The sequence below is a fragment of the Mytilus trossulus genome, chromosome 1 (assembly GCF_036588685.1).
Source record: "Mytilus trossulus isolate FHL-02 chromosome 1, PNRI_Mtr1.1.1.hap1, whole genome shotgun sequence".
In the NCBI taxonomy this organism is placed as follows: Eukaryota; Metazoa; Mollusca; class Bivalvia; order Mytilida; family Mytilidae; genus Mytilus; species Mytilus trossulus.
In genome coordinates this window covers 102,051,660-102,067,860 of record NC_086373.1, presented here as the reverse complement: position 1 = coordinate 102,067,860, position 16,201 = coordinate 102,051,660, and the positions used below count along the sequence as shown (strand labels likewise).

General features: G+C 31.8%; 1 protein-coding gene across 2 annotated transcripts; it reads left to right on the top strand.

Moving 5' to 3' along the window:
• Positions 1 to 1,076: 1,076 nt before the first annotated feature.
• Positions 1,077 to 16,201, top strand: LOC134694101 (uncharacterized). 2 transcript variants are annotated; one of them, XM_063555105.1, is made up of 6 exons: positions 1,077 to 1,170; positions 8,559 to 8,639; positions 8,939 to 9,177; positions 14,507 to 14,651; positions 15,245 to 15,382; positions 15,681 to 16,201. In XM_063555105.1, exons 1-6 carry the CDS (start codon positions 1,143 to 1,145, stop codon positions 15,872 to 15,874), a joined length of 825 nt encoding a protein of 274 aa, XP_063411175.1. In that variant the 5' UTR covers positions 1,077 to 1,142; the 3' UTR covers positions 15,875 to 16,201. The 2 variants fall into 2 exon arrangements, with proteins under 2 accessions (XP_063411175.1, XP_063411168.1); XM_063555098.1 differs by having other exon boundaries at positions 15,678 to 16,193.

The window sequence follows — 16,201 nt, the reverse complement described above, 5'->3', positions numbered from 1 at the left end:
ATTCGAGAGTCACCTATGCTTCTTTTTGTTTTATGTCTACATATATTTTATATAAATTGTTTCTTTGAGAGTATGCGCAGAAATTCATAGAACTTCAATAAGATATTCTCTTAAACTCTGTAGAATAGTTGAACGGATTTCAGTAAACTTGAGAAATCCTTAAATTGTTTTATTAGACTAAAATAAGTCTCCACATAAGAGGGCCCAAACAATAATACCCTTTTAAAAATTGATTGAATAAATTGGTTCTACACCGTTTGATAAACAGAATGAAAAACACATGTACTAATAGTTAATGTGACTTTATGAAAGGTAAGTAATATTTCATAATGATAAAGAGAATCCAGTCTAAGTAAAGATAATGTCCAGAAATTGAAACAATGAAGATACTGGATTTTAAAAAAAAAGGAGGAAGTTAATTTTCAACAGACGTTTAGTATTGTTATTGGAAACAACTAAGGTGTTCTGAGTGGCAATTTGGTTTTATATTGTATTAAAAATGATTGTATTCCAAATTTTATGTCAGACTACTTATTCTTCCGGTGAATCTTGGTTCAATGGAATTTTTTTCCTCAATCTTCAACAGTTTTCTGTGTAATAATTTGTTATTGTTGTTTGTCTGTTCGTAGTATTTTCTCCATTGTACTGAGTGTATTGTTTGTGATTAATCTTATATTTTGTTGGTTTCCCACTCGGTATCTTATCATTTTACAGATAAAATCTGAAATAATCAGCTTGTCTATATCTTATTACGATGCCAATAAACAATATCTGATCAACATCATTTAAATCGTGTCGTGCATAATGCTATTTTTTTGTAAGGCACTAAAACATTGCAGCTTTTTTTATATCATCCAACAATTCATAAAATTATACCGAACATGAAGGCTATTATTTGATTGAATAGAGAAAAACTTTAAACAAAAAACTATACAAGTATACTAGAGTATAAAACTATTCAACTGAAAGAAAAAGACGGTGAAAGACGTTGATGTGTTTTATAATACGAATAATATAGTCGCCCTTGGTATTCCATACTGTGGTGTGTATTGATCATTACCTGAGATAGGTATCCATTTTATCTTTTACATTTTTACCTGTTTATTATTTCACAATAAGGGTAGCTGGTATGTAAGTGTAATATGTTAGTTAAACTTATTTCATTGTGTGGTCAGTATTAACAATAATGTACTATTACTATGTTATTTTTTCTAATTTTTTTCTTTATTGTATTTTAGTATTTATTTTAATCAAAGTTCATAATTAACATATTGAATGGAAGAAACAAATCAATAGCAAACATAAAACATATAAACTATATATCATTTATAAATATAATCAATTCGGAATGGTTAGAAATTTTTTAGCTATTGAATAAAAAGTTGATATTGGAATAAAGTTTGTATTATTCTTCAAGTGTTTAAAAGAAAATGAAGAAAATTGTTCACATGTATTATGTTTATTAATAAATAATACAAGTTATACAAAGTAAAAGATGGGAACGGTTATCTATCGCGCCGAGAACCATCCATACGTGAAATATATACCGAAATAGGTGAATATTTAGGACGTTTTAAGGACAAATCGTGCAGGTGATAAAACTAGAAGGAAAGATGAAGTTGCAAAAAAAATATTCATTACAACACAGATATTAATGTTGTATAACGTAGAATAGCTTTTTGTTATTCGGTTTGTCCATATTGTATTGAATTCCAGTATGATGCTATCTTTGCCTTCTCGTGTTTATAACAAACTGGATATATATATATTACAGTTAATTGCTATTAATAAGTATTGCAATATGCATTTTGTTTTAATGAATTATCAGTATTTAGTTTTAATATAATCTTAAAGCAATCCTAATTCTAGCTCACTTTTAAATTATAGTTTTTCATAGTTATCAAAAGTATACGAACCAGGATTCATGTGTGACGTCATGCTGTTTCTAAATTTTATAAATTAAATGTAGCATAACGTTTGCCTTTTCGCCATCGTATGTGACGTAATTTTTTTAATTGCGTTAACGCCTGGACTGATTCTGGTGTGTCTATGCTGTATTGAACTTGGCATCATGTATTCGGGTTTAGTTTTCTGTAATAAGTTAATACTTTAGTTTCATTATGAATATATCTTTCATATTCATTTGTTAAAATTTACTGTTTGCAATAGCATGAATCGTTCTATATAATAGTGTTCTTATCCCGGGAATAATACAATGCCGTATTTAGCAAAACCTTTTCAACTTTTGATCTTCAGTGCTGTACAACTTTGTACTTTTTTCACTTTCGATCTTGTATATCTGAGCGTTATGTATTCGGGTTTAGTTTTCTGTAATTAGTTTTTACTTCAGTTTCATTATGTATATCTCTTTCATATTCATTTGTTAAAATTTACTGTTTGCAATAGTGTGAATTGTTTTATATAATATGAATGTTCTTATCCTGGGCATACAAACAATGCCGTATTTGGCAAAACCTTTTCAACTTTTGATCTTCAGTGCTGTACAATTTTGTATTTTTTTCGTCACTGGCGAGTCTCGTGTGGACTAGACGCGTTTTTGGCGTATTGAATTTTAAACCTGATGCTTTTTGTTATCTATTAATCATGCTTTTCTTTGTCTAATATGTTCTGCTTTTTATTTGTATTGTAGTCCTGTAATTTCTTGTTTTCATTTCAATGTTATATTTAACTGTGCCATTAAAGTGCGAGGTTTGGCATGCCTTAAAACCAGGTTCAACCCACCACTTTTATTCCCTTTAAAAGTGTCCTGTACCAAGTCAGGAAGATGGCCATTGTTATAATATTGTTCGTTTCTGTTTTCTCTTATTTTTTAGATAAGACGTGGCACGGTACTTGTCTATCCCATATTCATGTATTTGGTTTTGATGTTATATTTGTTATTCTCGTGGTGTATTGTCTGTTGCTTGGTCCGTTTCTGTGTGCTGTTGTGTTTCGGTGTTGTGTCGTTGTTCTTCTCTTATATTTAATGCGTTTCCCTCAGTTTTGGTTTGTTGCCCCGATTTTGTTTTTTGTCCATGGATTTATGAGTTTTGAACAGCGGTATACTACTGTTGCCTTTATTTACTGTTGAATAATGATACTTTACTTTCATTTTCACTGTAGAGCGATTCATTAGTATATAGTATATGCGTTGCATTTTCACTGTATGCATTTTATAAATTTGTATGCATTATATTCCGAACTCAGCCGACTTGCTTAAACAATAATTAAAGTAAGACAAAGATTTGATAGTGCTGACTTTGAGATGACAATTTGATTGATCACTCCAATAAATTCAATAGAATTAATTTTTATTTCAAATAAAACACATCGTTGTCATAATATAACAATATGTGAATAATCTCAGAGTTGAAAGTATTTTTTAGATTAATGCAAAATATTTCCAAATGCATGCCAATTTGATGAAATTCATGTTTCTGCAGTAGTCATTATACGCATGTGCAAACACATTCAAGTTATCATTGGATTTCGAGTAGGGGTCAATTGTTCAATCAGGAGAAGCATATCATAGAAATTCTTATAATTCATCAGAATCTTTACTTAAAGTGTAGTTAAATTTATCCAATGCATTGAAACTTCATCACTGAATACGTACAACTATAATGTGTATCGAAAGTTATCGAAATGGTCTACATTTAAGCCCAAAGGGTCCGAAATTCAACATTATTTTTACTTCATCAAAAATGAAGTCTAGCTTGAATGTTGTGTACATACTTGCCCCGAACAGCCCAGGGTTCGACCTCTGCGGTAGTATCAAGAGTGCTATACAACACATACATCATGTTCCAATGCAACTTTATCAGTATACGTTTTTGACAATTAAATGTTGCCCTAAACACCTTGACTTGCATTTCACGCTTTAATGACTTTGGATAATTATATGTAACATTCTCGTTTCATTTTATACAATTAAGAACATGTAAGCAAAAATCGAGCTAAAACCTATCTTTCCAACAAAATGGACATATAAATAGCAAATTTACAGATCTAACATTGTTGGGTTGATGTTTAGACGAGTTGTATATATATATATATATATATATATTATAATTAATTGCTATTAATAAGTAATGCAATATGCATTGTGTTTAAATGTAATATCAGTATTTAGTTCTATTATAATCTTAAATCTATCCTAATTCCATCTAACTTTTGAATTATAGTTTTTCATATGTGACGTCATTTTTGTGATGTTTCAGAAACTTCTTGGGTTCTAATGTGACGTATTTTTTTGTGCCTTTTCGCCATCGTATGTGACGTCATTTTTATGATTTATTGCGTTGAGGCCTGGACTAAGTTGGTGTGTCTGTTCTGTGTTGGTCTTTACATTATGTATTCGGGTTTAGTTTTCTGTAATTAGATAATACTTCAGTTTCATTATGTATATATCTGTTTTATATTCATTTGATAAAATTTACTGTTTGCAACAGATTTAATTGTTCAGTTTATTGACTGCTGTACCCCTATTTTTGACATTTTTACTCTTTGAGTATGTTTGTTCTGTTCATTCATCGTTGACAATGTAATGGAATATACTGCGACTGTCATAAAAGTGAGAGGTTTAGCTAGCTATAAAACCAGGTTCAATCCACCATTTTCTACATTAGAAAATGTCTGTACCAAGTAGGGAATATGACAGTTGTTATCCATTCGTTTGATGTGTTTGGACTTTTGATTTTTGATTTTCCTTTTTGAATTTTCCTCGAAGTTTAGTATTTTTGTGTTTTTACTTTTTCGAAATGATAAGGATTATCCTATCCCAAGCATAAAAACATAGCCGTATTTGACACATCCTTTTTCAACTTTTGATCTTCAGTGCTGTACAACTTTGTACTTTTTTCACTTTCGATCTTTCATATCTGGGCGTCACTGGTGAGTCTTGTTTGAACGAGGCGCGTTTTTGGCCTATTGAATTTTTAACCTGATGCTTTTTGTTATCTATTTGTCTAATATGTTCTCCTGTTTATTTGTATTGAAGTCCTGTTATATTATGTTGTCATTTCAATGTTATATTTAACATTGCTATTAAAGTGCGAGGTTTGGAATGCCACAAAACAAGGTTCAACCCACCATTTTTTTCCTTTACAAATGTCCTGTACGAAGTCAGGAAGATGGCCATTGTTAGGTTATTGTTTGTTTTCTTTATTTTTGAGTTTGGATTCGTATTGCTATTAGACTTGTCACGGTACTTGTCTATCCCAAATTCATGTATTTGGTTTTGATGTTATATTTGTTGTTCTCGTGGAATTTTGTCTGATGCTTGGTCCGTTTCTATGTGTGTTACTTTCCAGTGTTGTGCCGTTGTTCTCCTCATATATTTAATGCGTTTCCCTCGGTTTTTGTTTGTTACCCCATTTTGTTTTTTGTCCATGGATTTATGAGTTTTGAACAGCGGTATACTACTGTTGCCTCTATTTCTTTCAGAAAATGGATATTGAAGCATTTTGGGGCACACCAATAGAGGGGGCGAGTAAATATGAATCACAGAAAAAATAACTAAAGTAAAGGTAGGGTCTTCATACTAATGCACGTATTGCCCTTTCAAAACAAGTGGGTAGCTAGTTTTCCTAGGCGTATGAAGTTCCACACTAAAGGGTTAGACAAATGTGATCAGTGTGAATTAAAATTTTAAGACTTCTCAATAAACATAACAACTGATAGCATGGAGAAGGCCTGTTTTTACTCACTGTTCCAAACACTTCAAAGGCAGAACTGGGCAGTGGCGGATCCAGAACTTGTTGAAAGGTGGGCCCGATGACTGACCTAAAAGGCTCAAGTTACGCTTCCCTGTATAAATTAACCAAATTTTTTCAAGGCCCCTGGATACGCCTATGCTGGCATAATTTACCATATGAAGAAAGCAACCGGAACCTTTAATCACATCTGCTCGTTTTATAATAAAACATTAAAAATGCTTCGTTGAACGTAGATATCGAACCATGAACAGTTGGAACACAATATTAAAACTTGATACTATCTGAATTTGGATTGTGACCAAAGGTATGACGTTATATAATTTCTGACAAAAGGTAAACGTTGTCGAAGGTCTTAAATCGTATGCGCATTACTGTGCAGCTAAAGGTTTCTTCCCGTCCATAACATTTTGTTTTCCTTCTAAGATAAATAACCATCGAACCAAATACCAGTCTTTCCTTTCTGGTAATGAACCTTGTACAATTTAAGAGAGGTTCATACACTTGAACACAAGATATTGTCTGGAAAATATAAAAATGTTTGTTTGCCATTTCTTTTGTCCCTAATTTCTGCATGTTTGGGGCAATTATCCCCGAACCAAATCCCAGTCATCCCTTTGTGATATTGATCATTGTCGTACAATGCGAAAAAGATATAAAACGTACAAACAAGTAATTATCCGGAAACTACAAACATGATTGTGTTTTGTCCCTTCATTTCCCCAAAATTAATCTACTTGTGGTATTGAACACTGTGATACAATTTCAGAACAATAAGAGTTCTTATACACAAGTAATTATCCTGAAAATAAAAACATGCGTCTTTTATGCCCCTTTTTCGTAAACAGTTCGAACCATCATCCCCAACATTATCCCAACCTTCCTTTTGTGGTATTGAACCTTCTTTAAAATTTATATAGATCCATTCACTCAAATTAAAGTTGTCCGGAAACCAAATGGGTCTTCGGACGACAACGACATCATAGCAATATACGAACCGAAAAAAACAAACATTGCGGGAAACATGGCAATACAGTTCACACATGTCAATACTGTACAAAAACGTATAAATTACCAGACAGTTTCTATAGACATATAGATATAAATATTAAAGTAATCAAATAAGTTTTTCATTTGTTGCAAGTCTAATTATTACATTAATTTACAATAAAATTTCATCGCATTTTCGAAAATTCTACATCAGAAATATACAAAGATAATCTATCGCATCTATAATGAAAATGAATCGCTTTTAATAAGTGATATTCTATGTTATGTTGCTTTTATAACACATATTTGGACTTTAATACTGTTATTTTACATTAAAAAGACACTATATTGAAAATATGTTAAAATTTAGTTTCAAATCAACTATTTTGGTATTTTAAAAACGTAAACAACTAAAGTTTTCCCATGATCCTTTATTCTACAATGAACAAACCCGCATACAACAGTGAAATGAACTGACTGGATTCGCACTTTATATACACTGTATTACAAATATATGCGCCATATACTAAAAATAACTGTCATATGTATATATTTGGATATGAAACGGTGTAACTCTCAGCTTTTAGTCACATTACAGAACACCAATGACAATGTCGCCGTTGATATCCCATACTTTCTTCTTTATCAGGTGTGTACTGATAACAGAACATTTCATATATTTACCTCATTCATTGTTTATTACTGGAATGTAAGTAATATTTCTACTTTAAGGTCAAAGTGCGTACCCTAAAAGATACAGACTAGTTCAGTTTATCCTTTGTCAATATGTTATGGTGAACAATATATCATAGTTAACAAATCAATGTAATTATTCTCAGTATTCATTTAATATAGAAGAGATATATCTCATGTATCATGTATGTTATTTCTCAAGCAACACAAGAATGTATTGGAAAAATGTGTTTCTGTTTTAATTATCGCGATTGCACGATTAAAAATGTGCTAGTAGGTATTGAAGGATCTTATCATTGGGATGTAACTATGGAAAGAGGCAAAGATGGCAACACCATGGCTAAACAAGAAAGATATAACAGCCAAACAACAGTACACAAAACACAACATAACAGCTTTAGGCGCTGCCCAACAATTAATAAAAAAACGGATATTTTCTGGAATGCGCTAAGAAGGTTAGGCTTACTCAATTACGGAACTGAATCCTGATTGTTTGAAATATCGTGGAATCATGTCTGATGTACAATATTTTGTTGACGTCTTGAATACAGATAAAATTGAGGAAATAGCTATTGCAAAAATTGACATCGCTATTGTCAGCTGATATTTTGGATAGATTGGTTCGATGAATTTAACACAGATTACAGGGTAAACTTTGTAAAACGCATGTTCATCGAAAAAGCAACGTTTTCTGCGATTTCTACAATTTAATAACCCTCAGAAATATTATAATTTGTTTGTGGTGTGAGTGCCAATGAGACCAACGGTCTCTTTAACCCGTGTCTTTCATGGTAGGTATTCGGTCCAAGTTGTTTAAAATCTTTCAATCTTTTATCGTTAGATTTTATATAGATAAATAAAATCGTACAATTTAGTAATGAATAAGGTTATTAAAGTTGATGTAGATTTGCTTCTTTTTCGTTTTTATAGTGATTAGGATAATAATAGTTACAAGGATACCAGGATTGTAATTTAGTACGCCAGACGCGCGTTTCGTCTACAAGAAATCAGTGACGCTTATATCAAAATATGTATCAGAACAACCTATAATCAAAACTATAATCCTGGTATCTAATTGACCTCCATTGAAAAGAAAATAATTTCCTCAATGAAGTCTACTTGATAACTGTACAAACATCAGGTTGTTGTTGTTTTTTTCAGGTAACAAGATGAAACTGCTGTGCACAGTTCTGTTTCTTCTTCATTTTCTTACAGTAGTGTTTGGAAAAAGTGATATAACATGTAAGAATGTATGCTTTGGTATTCATAGTTTTTTACATTTCATATTTTACAGAGTTGGTTGCAGATATCAATTGTAAGGAAACATTAGCCGCTTACTTTTGTCGTTTTCGTGATATGAAAAATACACATTAACATTTACAAAGTTGGCAATGTGGATCAAATATAATAACTGGCTTCTATTTTTTTCGGTCTGATTGTAGTACAATAGTAACTTCAAATAAAAAAAGAATATTACTACTGTTTATTTTTTAAAAGAATATAAAGCGTGTACATATAATAATTGTATCTATATCATTCAGACACATTTGGAAAAGACTGTTCTGTGTCCATTGAGCATATAAACGAAGACAAGACAATAACAATTGTATACAATGGACTAGATGATCTAGACATTTGGTGTAATTACATGTCTTTTATCGGAAGAGATGAGGGATATCTGAAGGAATATGAAATCTGTATAACACCGGAAGTGTACGAGGACCCTGATTGTGCAGTTGAATTATCTTATACGACGGAGTATGATGGTGCACCATTAGAGGTATTAATAAGATCAGAACTACGCCTGTTTTCATATTTATATATATGCAATGTACTAAACAATTTACTTTCAGCTAAAAAGTCTTAAAGATTCAATTGTACAATGTCATTCTGTTCCTTATCTACAGTCTCGTTCATACGTATATAAATATACCGTAGTCTGTCTGGTCGTGATGCTTTTCAAGACTTCAGACATGAGCTACCATTACAAGCATATACCAAAGCATCAATAAATAAACTTGATATCAAACTTAAATGAACGTTAAAATTCAAATATGAGAATAAAATGAATTTTAACCAATTCATCTTTGTCAAGATCTACATTTCATCGTGAGATGATTGCATAATTCCGTCGGTTTTACCCCAGACTGCATATAATACATGATGAGTTCTTGTGGTATGTAGAGAGTAGACATGCAGATGATATGTGTGTAACTTTTGTATAGGATTATAAAACTTACCATACTGTAAAATCAATACATGTTGTTTGTAGTGATAGCTTTGAATAACACTAGATCTTGTGTAGTAAAATTGACATAGATTTAGAATCATACAATAATATGAAAAAGATGCCACAACAACGTGATTTGACATCCTGCAACGAGTATACGTAGGACCAAAATTTGCAACTATCAAATTACAGAATATCAAGGGGAATGCAATGCAGAAAGTCCCTTATCAAATGGCAAAATCAAAAGCTCGATCATATCAAATGAATTGAAAACCAATAAGTCTCTACCCGTACTGTTGAGACATCAGTCCCGTAAATTATACAAGTTTTCGTTGATGGTCATAATATTTTCCACTTTTAACGTCCTGTTCCTTTATATGATATTATTACAAGCACAATTTTAAGTATAAGGCCAGCATATCGAATATAAAATATGTAAAGGCATTGTGAATAAACTTATTTTCCTTTTGATGCAACTGTATTGTGTAAAAACAAATTGACATCACAGGTAAAAATGTAAAACATTAGGGTACAGTATCAAATTGAGAATGGAAATGGGGAATGTTTCAAAGAGACAACAATCCGACCAAAGAGTAGAAAACAATCGAAGTCCACATGCGGAGACAGGGTTCAGCTGGCCCAAAAATAGAGAAAATGGACGTCATACTTCAAAACAAATATATGAACTAAAGTTAAATTTATGCAAGACTAACAAAGACCAGATGCTCCTGAGTTGGAACAGGTGCAAAAATACGGCTGGGTTAAACTTGTTTTAAATATGACGTCACTTGGCGTTAAGGTTTTGACTTATTCGGATGTGTCTATTTTTTATGTTGCATTTTGTCGGGTTATGTGATGTATTTCGGTTGTTCCCTGTAATTAGTTAATACTTCAGTGTTATCATGTATATCTTTTGTATAGTCACTTTATAGAATTAACTGTTTGCAAAAGTATATTTTTGTCTAAATAATAGGGATGTTCTGCTACCTAACAGAAAACCGTGGCCGTTTTTGGCACAACTTTTTTGAACTTTTGGTCCTCGATGCTAATCAACTTTGTACTTGTTTCGGCTTTCAAACTATTGTATCTGGGCTTCACTAGCAAGTCTTGTGTGGACAATATGCACTTCTGGCGTATTAAAATTTTTAACTTGTTGCCTTTTAGGAGCTATTATTCGTGTGTTTCTTTGTCAATTGTGTTCTCCTATTTATTTACATTGTAGTCCTGTAATGCTGTGGTGTCATTTAAATGTTATATTTCACATGGCCATAAAAGAGGGAGGTTTGGGGCAGGCCACAAAACCAGGTTCACTCCACATTTTTTTCCTTTTAAAATGTCCTGTACCAAGTCAGGAATATGGCCATTTTTATTTTTCGAATACATTCGAATTTTTCGAAATCTAAGGATTTTCTTATCCTAGGCATAGATTACTTTTGCCGTATTTGACACAACTTTTTGAAAATTTTGGACCCTCAATGCTCTTAAACTTTAAAATTGTTTGGCTTTATAAAAATATTTTGATATGAGCGTCACTGATGAGTCTTTTGCAGACGAAACTCGCGTCTGGTGTACTAAATTATAATCCTGATAACTAAATATATTATAGTTCGTTTCTATGTGTGTTACATTTTAACCTTGTGTTTCCGTTGGGTCGTTTGCTTTCTCTTAATTTTGATTGTGAATTCACATTACTATAAGAGGTGTCACGGTACTTATCTTTCCCAAATTCATGTTTTTGGTTTTGAAGTTATATTTGTTATTCTCATAGGATTTTGTCAAATGCTTAGCCCGTTTCTGTGTGTGTTGCATTTTAATGTTGTGTCGTTGTTCTCCTCATATATTTAATGCGTTTCCCCCCATTTTAGTTTATTACCCCGTTTTTGTTTTTTGTCCATTGATTTATGAGTTTTGAACAGCGGTATACCACTGTTGCCTTTATTTACTTGGATCTCAACCCTCCCCATATACCTCTTGCCAATGTAGACCTCAGTTTAAAAGAAGTCCGAGTGAGATAATTGAATAGATAACTTCTTTAGGTCCGAAAACACAGTTATTTTGTAGCGCATTTCTTTTATACAAAACTTTTTAAAATCCTACCTGCACTCTCTCAAAAATATTTTTACAGTGTTTTGTAACAATGTTGGGACAAATTATATCACATTTATTGGCTCCAACTCAAAATATGGACTATTTTATGTTCAGGGGGTCTAGACGTCTTTTGACGGCAAATTTTTAACCTTTTTCTAGCTGGACCAAATCACTTCTTCACTTTAAAACTCATGACTCAATTTTTTTAAGAGTGAAAGTTCGTACCCTGCTTGCTATTTGACGCAATAAACATGAAGAAATAAATAAGAAAGTGGTAAGAAAATGGCAAGTAACATACTAGGGACTATATTCGTCAACGACATTTGTCAGACCTTTAGGGGTTTAGTATCATACCATCATGAACCTATTAATTAGATGAATATGATCCTTTATTTATATACCAACAACTGTTTTTTAAGTAAATGTGTTTATTTTTTATGCAAAGTCCCTATCGGTGAATCAAAATTATTACCAAAATATGGCAAGTTGTCGCCATTGTGTGATGAATATCAAGCCAAGTCAAAAGGATATTACCAAAAAAAGATCAAAATTTAAGGCCATTAAAGTGCAAAGACTAGCAAAAGAAAATTTTTAACGTGTAATTATCTTGATAATCAATGTTTGAACCTACAATAAATACTTCAAGACAATCATGTACAGGGAATTTATATAAAAAAAGGTCTTGATATCTTTCGATGCAATATTTTTAATAAAAACGAAACTTTCTTTGAAATAACTCTACTTCGTCACATTGTGATCAGACACTAATGACGTTTTATAAAGTGTAAGTAGCAGCTACAAGCTACATATGGGATATATATTTCCCAACTTATTCGATATTCAAGAGCTTGCAGTTCCTACTCAGACTTTGTAAAACGTCATCAGTGTCTGAGTAGAAAGTTGATGAACCAGGGTTATGTCAAAGAACGTCTCGTCCTTTTTCTAAAAAAGTTCATCGGAAGGTACCAAGACCTTGTTGATAAATATTCCGTATCAACTTTTCAAATAATACACGATGGTCTTGATGTATAGATTCTGCGTACTGATGTTGTGTATCATCTTAACAACATGTTTTATTGTTCTTTTATTTGTTATTGTTCTATTATTAAGATTACTTTTACTGTTGAATGGTTTTATGTGATATCCGTTTGACGTGGCTCGGTACTTATACATCTCGTCAATGTGTTTGTATTGGCTTTCATTTTTTGGTGATTTGTTTTGTATATGTGACTCTTTGTATTTCTTTTGTTCTTATAACGAGACTCTGTACTTTAAAAGATCCCGTCAATATGATATTGGTCTATAATATGGCATTATGATATATTTCTATTATGAATTACTATATACGTTAAACCACAAACGTCAAAATCATTCAATGGCGTAGTGGAATTAACAGTTTTTGGATTCTCATAAATTCTATGTATAACTTTTGGACTAGTTTGAATCTCGGTCTATTTCTGTAATTTATTCTTACATACTTTTGATTTTTTAACCCTGTATGCGTACATTGCCTATGTAAAATTTAAAACTGTTTGTATGCACATTGAACGACAAATTTATGTGACGTATATAATTTTTCTGACGTCAGACACTCAAATCAATCCATGTGTTCGTAGATAGTAGATGTTTTTGTGTCCTGTTAAATTGTTCCTTTTAAAATTTTTGGATTCTCATAAATTCTATGTATAACTTTTGGACTAGTTTGAATCTCGGTCTATTTCTGTAATTTATTCTTACATACTTTTGATTTTTAACCCTGTATGCGTACATTGCCTACGTAAATTTTAAAATTGTTTGTATGCACATTGAACGACAAATGTATGTGACGTATATAATTTTTCTGACGTCAGACACTCAAATCAATCAATGTGTTCGTAGATATTAGATGTTGTTGTGTCCTGTTAAATTGTTCCTTTTAAAATTGTTATACGATGATGACTGATGTACCCATACTTTGACTATTGTATTAATTGTGACTGTTTATTTAACGCATCATGTAAATGTAGCGGAATTTGATGAGACTGTTATTAAAGTGAGAGGGTTAGCGCTATAGAACCAGGTTTAATCCACCATTTTCTACATTTGAAAATGCCTGTACCAAGTCAGGAATATGACAGTTCTTGTCCATTCGTTTTTGATGCGTTTTGTTATTTGATTTTGCCATGTGATTATGGACTTTCCAAATTGATTTTCCTCTGAGTTCAGTATTTTTGTGATTTTACTTTTTGAATACTGAACGAGTTGTGAAATGTATATCCAATACTCATATTTATTTAGTATATTGCTGCTAAGGGGAGATATTATGTCAACCTTTTACAACAGACAAAAAACAGCTAATCGACTAGATGTTAATTCGACATGTAACACCACTACATCAGGTTCTGTTTTACAGTCGTAAATAAAACCGACGAGCAAAGGCTAAAACATGCTGTCGATTTTTTTCTAAAGCAAAGTTTGCTAAGATGTCTTGAACACTGGACAGAGATCAGGGGATGCAATCACGATATCACAGAGTGCATGGCCCACCCACTGAAGGAAAATACATGTTTGATATTACAAATTGAATATTCAACATTAGTGGCCTAAATTCAGACACATGTTTCCGATTTGCTTGTTTCTTTGACCGAACTCTTCATTTGTTCAACCAAGCATCATTTTATACCCAGTTTTATGTTTTATGGTTTTAAGTGGCATGTAAATTAAATTTATGCGTATGCTTACTTTGTTTACAAAAGTTTCCTCGTTTGGATTTTTTATTTTTAATCATGTTTTTTTTTTTTTTTTTTTTTAGACATATACATGTTATGACAAACCAATAACGAAATATTGTGGAGAACAAGATGAATATATGTACATCTTTCTAAAACCCAAAGGTTCAAAAACTCGGCAGAATGTTCAAGTAAAACTGACAGTTGAAGCTGTAATGACATACAATTGTAAGTTACAACATGACTACAGTTTCCTTCATTAACATAATTATAATGCATCTGGAAGCTGAAGGTCGCACTTCACTGACGTTGTTTTTCAGTATATATATTATTCTTAGCCATCTTTTAGGTTGAGCAGTTTGCTCTTGAATTTTCACCTTTTTTTATGACGAGTGAAAATATTGATAAAACATCAGTGCATTTGTCATGTTTGTAGATGATTATACATTTTAAAGAACAACGAGGCATTGTTAATTTTGAAAAGGTAGAATTTCGCGATTGTAGCTCATATTGTATGAACATTCCCCAATTATAAATCAAATTTAGTAATAGTATAAAATGTTTTTTTTTTAAATCAGAAAAAACAAACATTCATGCATAACATGGTCAGAAGGTTTGAAAAACCGATCTAATTTTGATGTTCAGCAAAAGAAAAAAAACCAACTATAAATTTAAAGTGAAAGGCGAAGACTTGATCCAACTCTGTTATTTTTAATATTCATAAACTGATTCTTCAAATTTTCCTGTCTACGTTGTCTGGAAATTATCTATAAATGTAGATTCGTTTGGTACATTTAACAACTCAAATAATTTGTTTTCAGACTATACAAGAATCGGAATAATAATAGGAAGCGTTGCTGGTGGTATTTTTGTAATATGTGTCGTTAGTGGAGTAATATTATTTATTGCGTGTAAAAGAAAAAGATCACCTGGACAGGTCATGAACCCAGGTACTGGAGGTAAGATTATGTTCATAAATGATAGTCGTTATTGGAATTTTTATTTTGTGTAAAAAATCATTAATTCAATCTGATTGTAGACTTTGAACAAAATGTTCAAACATGTCAATACAGATTTAGTTTTAAACATTGACTATAAATAACGTGGTAGCTACAATTTACTTTGACTTGGGTTTTGTTTGTTTTTGTTTGTTTGGTTTTTTTGGGGGGTGGGGTATCAATCATTGTCAAGGTAGATAACTGTCTCTCTATGTGAATCTTAAACAGTGTATATTTTCCTATTTTTGCATTTTAGTAGGAATGGGACAATTCCAGTCACCTAATGCATCACAGCCATCAGGAAACTATGCTTCACCACTGACAGGAAGCTATCCCACTCAACCAACAGGAAGTCAACCTACACAACAAACCGGAAATGGTCAAACTCCATCAGCGCCTGCGTTGGCTGGCTACACATACAATGCTCCTCCGCCAGAATACAATAAAACTTAAACCGGTTTGAAAACATCTTTTTATTTTGAGTGTGAAATCCATTTTGTAATAGAAGTGATTATTTTCATCTTGATTTAACAAAAAAATGTTTTTGGTCAAATTGCATTTGAAATTAACGAAATATGACCTTTTTTGTTATTTGTGATTAAGTGTGCAAAAGATATATGGTCACGGTAATATTTTGTTCAGTAGCAGAATCAAAATGTAAAACTTTGGAACATTTCAGTGTTGAAGAGTCAATATAATACACTTCAATTTTTTTTTATATAAGTCTAGGTCAATATACATTTTTTGTTGAAATACGTGATAAAATAATAAAGCAATGTA